This window comes from Octopus bimaculoides, chromosome 3 (assembly GCF_001194135.2).
Source record: "Octopus bimaculoides isolate UCB-OBI-ISO-001 chromosome 3, ASM119413v2, whole genome shotgun sequence".
Classification (NCBI taxonomy): Eukaryota; Metazoa; Mollusca; class Cephalopoda; order Octopoda; family Octopodidae; genus Octopus; species Octopus bimaculoides.
The window spans coordinates 161,485,077-161,489,303 of record NC_068983.1 but is presented as its reverse complement, the minus strand read 5'-3'; the positions used below and the strand labels follow the sequence as shown (position 1 = coordinate 161,489,303).

General features: G+C 35.5%; 1 protein-coding gene across 4 annotated transcripts in view; it reads left to right on the top strand.

Moving 5' to 3' along the window:
- The window catches only part of LOC106872544 (uncharacterized), a 103,328-nt gene that overhangs the window by 46,154 nt on the left and 52,947 nt on the right, over positions 1 to 4,227 (top strand). For 2 of the 4 annotated variants that reach the window (XM_052966655.1, XM_014919570.2), the window contains exon 4: positions 2,352 to 2,411. The exons of the other annotated variants lie outside the window; for them this stretch is intronic. In XM_052966655.1, the coding sequence (XP_052822615.1) occupies positions 2,352 to 2,411 (60 nt within the window). The remainder of the gene's footprint in view (positions 1 to 2,351; positions 2,412 to 4,227) is intronic. 4 annotated transcript variants of the gene reach the window in all.

Genomic DNA, 4,227 nt, shown 5'->3' with positions numbered 1-4,227 from the left:
ATATATATATATATATGCACGTATATATGGATGGATGAATACATCCATCCATATATACATACCTATGTGTGTGCACGCGCGTTATTATGTGTGCGTGTGTGTGTGTGTATTGATGTATCTCATGAAATATATTCTTACAAAGAATGGTAGACTTCCTTTGCAAGAAGGGTAACAAGAGAGACGTGTTTCCGCAACTACAGTCTGCATACTTACAGAATTTTAAGTACTATGAATTTAGCAGATGAAATTAACTGCTCCAAATCTCGCTGAGTCGTATTGCGCACACAGAAAATTCAGTGATGTTGTCTGCTTGAGGTTAATGACACTGTCTTGTGGAGTGAGTATGCGTTTCAGTGGTTGGAGAAAAGCATATAAACAATGCACCAGGCACTGTCATCAGCTAGACTGATATCGGAGAAGAAAGGCTAAAAAAAAAAAGAAAAAAAAAAGACACAATTACAAAATGTAGACCTGCTAATGCTAGGCGATGGAAAGCAAATTTCTTATTGTTTATTAAGAGCTGGATTTCCTGAAAGAATAGCTGTACACGGATACGTCTTAAAACAAATTGTGTCTGTATCTACAACAGCAATCCACAATAAGCCGATCAACTTAATCACTGGTAAAACGGAACAGGAAACGAATCGCCAGACAATCATCGACTAATATGCTTGGAAAATAATGTTTGCAAATAAACCTGCCAATGTAGCAACAATTACACAGAGTCGATCAAACGACGTCTACACATCAGAAAAATAGAGCAATTTAACTAGACAAACATACGAAACATTTTAGCGAGACACATATGTCCTAAACCACGAGATTGTTGAGGCTTATTTCATTAGGAAGCAAACACCAACTTTGAAACAAAGCATAATTGAGTGTGAAGAGATACTTAATTAGTTTCCTCGAGCAACAAAGCTTTTAAAAGCACCGTGTTTCCAACTTTATCATTCAGAACAAAAGTCAGTCTGTCAATGACGCATTATGATGCAAAAGCCCTTATGAATAAGCAATAAGACTTATTAGCAACGACTCGTTAAGTCAATATTTATTTTAATGTGATGCTGAACTAATGAATAAACCTCTGTATTTGTGTCCGCTCTTTGTGTGTAAATTAATCGTAATTTTAAAAATATTGCAGAAAGAGCAATCGCCAGCAAAACAATTTCAGTCGTCGTTACGATTTCATCAGCAACTGTTTCCTTTAATCTTAACTGTCAACAGCGAGACTGTATTTATAGCTCCAATTATTAAGGGCCTAATTAAATCACGCACACTGATTTGCATAGTTAACGCATTTTTGATTGTTCGATTAAATGTCTTATGATTATGACTATTAAATAACTTTATGGCTTCATTAATAAGTTACGGATATGGCTGGAAGGTGCTTTCTGATTAGGACTAAGAACCACATTTGATTGCACATTTTTTGATGTGTTATTGGTTAAACAAGATATTTTGTTTTGGCGGCTCGTTGCGTTGATCTGAATACATAGATAAGGAGCTGATGATTTCTGTAAATTTGCTTTTCTTTCTCTGTGACTCTCTCTCTCTCTTCAAAGTAACTCTCTCTCTCTCTCTCTCTCTCTCTCTCGCTCTCTCTCTCTCTCTTTCTCTCTCTCTCTCTCTCTCTCTCCCTCTCGGTTATAAGGGTAATTTTGTAATACTGTCGTGGGGAATATCAAAATCACTCTACACTATCAGCCTTTAGGGTTTCTTAGTGGCTGACATTTTATCGGTCTCTAGGTTTAATGTTATAACAAGAAATTAACTACACTGGAGATGATGATAAAAAAATTTAGGTAAATAAGTTATTTTTCATTAAACATAATTAGTCGTGGAACTTTCTGATGCCACTTCGTATGTATCGTATTGTAAATTTATTTTGTAATATATTTATACTGTACAAATGATTCTTTAAATGACATAAAAACTAATATCTTTAACAAATATTCCTGTTGGATCTATGGAAAGAAAGATGAAGTTCAGCTGCAGCTGATAGAATAAGAGAGATTACGCTCTAACGGTCTTTAGTCACCAATTGAGTTTATACATCAATATCTACAATTACCCAAGGAAATGTGAAATTATTACAGAACAAGCAAAACTCAAGCTGAAATTTTGAGAGAGGTAAAGAGTAGGTCTTTGCTCTGCAGTGGGAGACAAATAACTGATCGACTTAGTATGTACAATCCTACCAGTTTTCATAATTCAACTCAGTCGTAGCTGCTTATGCTGATATCAAATCAATTGTTATTTTTGATCTATGTCAAGGCGTCAATGAAAAGCAAAAATCTGCTATCACTGTTTTGTCGATGTAAATGTATCGATGTATTTTCTATTTAAAGGACCTTCAAATGTTAACAGAATTTTATCCGTGGGGAACGACAATAGGAAAGTTTGAAAGGGTAAGTAAAATACAACTTGAAACAACACAAGTGTTGCAACTATTAATTTCTCAACCTTCTAAATCTCAGGCCTCATACTTCCATACTACACAAATTATATCATACTACAACAAAAACAACAGTAATTATTATTGTTTTAGTTGTTATTGCTATTCTTCTAGTATTTTGTTAATGCATTTTTGTGTGACTTATTTTAACTTCTAAAGGCAATTTTTACCTTGGAGGAAAAATTCTCGCTGGTGGCAAAAGGTGTGTCAGCTCGGTAGTGCCCTTTCTTGGGAAACTGGATGCGTTTCTAGCTTCTTAGCCTTCCTCAAAAGGAGACGGTTTTCTAATCAGCTTATTATATTCAACATACACGTATAAACATATATGTATACATACATACATACGCATATATACATACATACACACATACGCATACATACTTACATACAAACGTACATACGTACATACATGCATACGTACATGCATACATACATACGTACGTACGTACGCATGTATGTATGCATGTATGTAAGAAAGTGTGTGTGTGCATGCATGTTTGTATGCATGTATGTATGAATGTCATATCATATTCCTTCATCAATACCTTTTAACCACCAAGTGTCGAAGTGCATCACTTGACCAAGTTTGCATACACGAGGCTGATAACATCATAACTCTACTGCAACGCATCATTAGATGAAAGAATGAGTTTATATCAGCGGAAGACTATGCATGGATATGTTAGAAGAAAGCTCCGAGATGATAGTAGCATTGATCATCAAAGCAGTCTATCATGGACGAATAGCCGGATTATTACCTTGAAATGTATACGTTTGCAATCCAGGAAGAGGAAATATCAACCAAGTACCTGATGCACAAAAGGGACAAAGATGCAGGAAAAGCAGTAAAATGTGACAACCGATTCATACTTTGTGGAGTTAACACCGAAGATATCACCCACATCATTAGCAGTTGTCCGAAAATGTCATCATAGTATTATTTAACGATGAGACATGATGTTGTAGCTAGGACACTCTATAATGAAATCCGACGGAAAGATAAACCCGAGGACAAAAAAATAAGAATCCACAGTACGGTAGAAACCATAGCCACTCATAGTAAAGAGGACTTCTGGTGGAATGTCCCAGTGAAGACCTCAATAAAATGTAAGCACAACAGACCTGATATAATGATTATGAATAGAGAAGAGAAACTGTGTACAGTTGTGGAAATTAGCTGCCCAGCGGATGCTAACACAAAGCTGAAGATCAGTGAAAGAGAGAATACCTACGCTGAACTATTGAGAAATCTGCAGTTACTCTATCCAGATTACAAGTTCAGGTTTGTACTTGTAATTACTGAGACCCGGGGATATGTAACACACCGCCGAAATACCAATCTTGAGAAATTAGGCTTCCCAAAACCAGAAAGTAGAAAGCTAATTCTAAGACTACAGATCCAATCCATCACAGGAACTGTAAAAATCTGTAAAACTTTCCAGAAGTTTATCATTTAAATATATATATGTCTAGATATGCAAGTGTATGCATGAGAATACATACATAAAACAAAACATACAAATCTGCGCATATGCATACATACATACATACATACATACATACAAACATACAAACATACAAACAAAAATACTCTGTTCTTGATGTTGAAGTTCCCATGAAGGCGCCCTGAATCTATGTTAGAAACCGGCTCTTTCTCTATTGGCAAGAAATCTTGAAATAAAACTGAATAATGACATACATATATACATAGATACACACACACACACACACACATACACAAATGCACAGACACACACACACACACACAC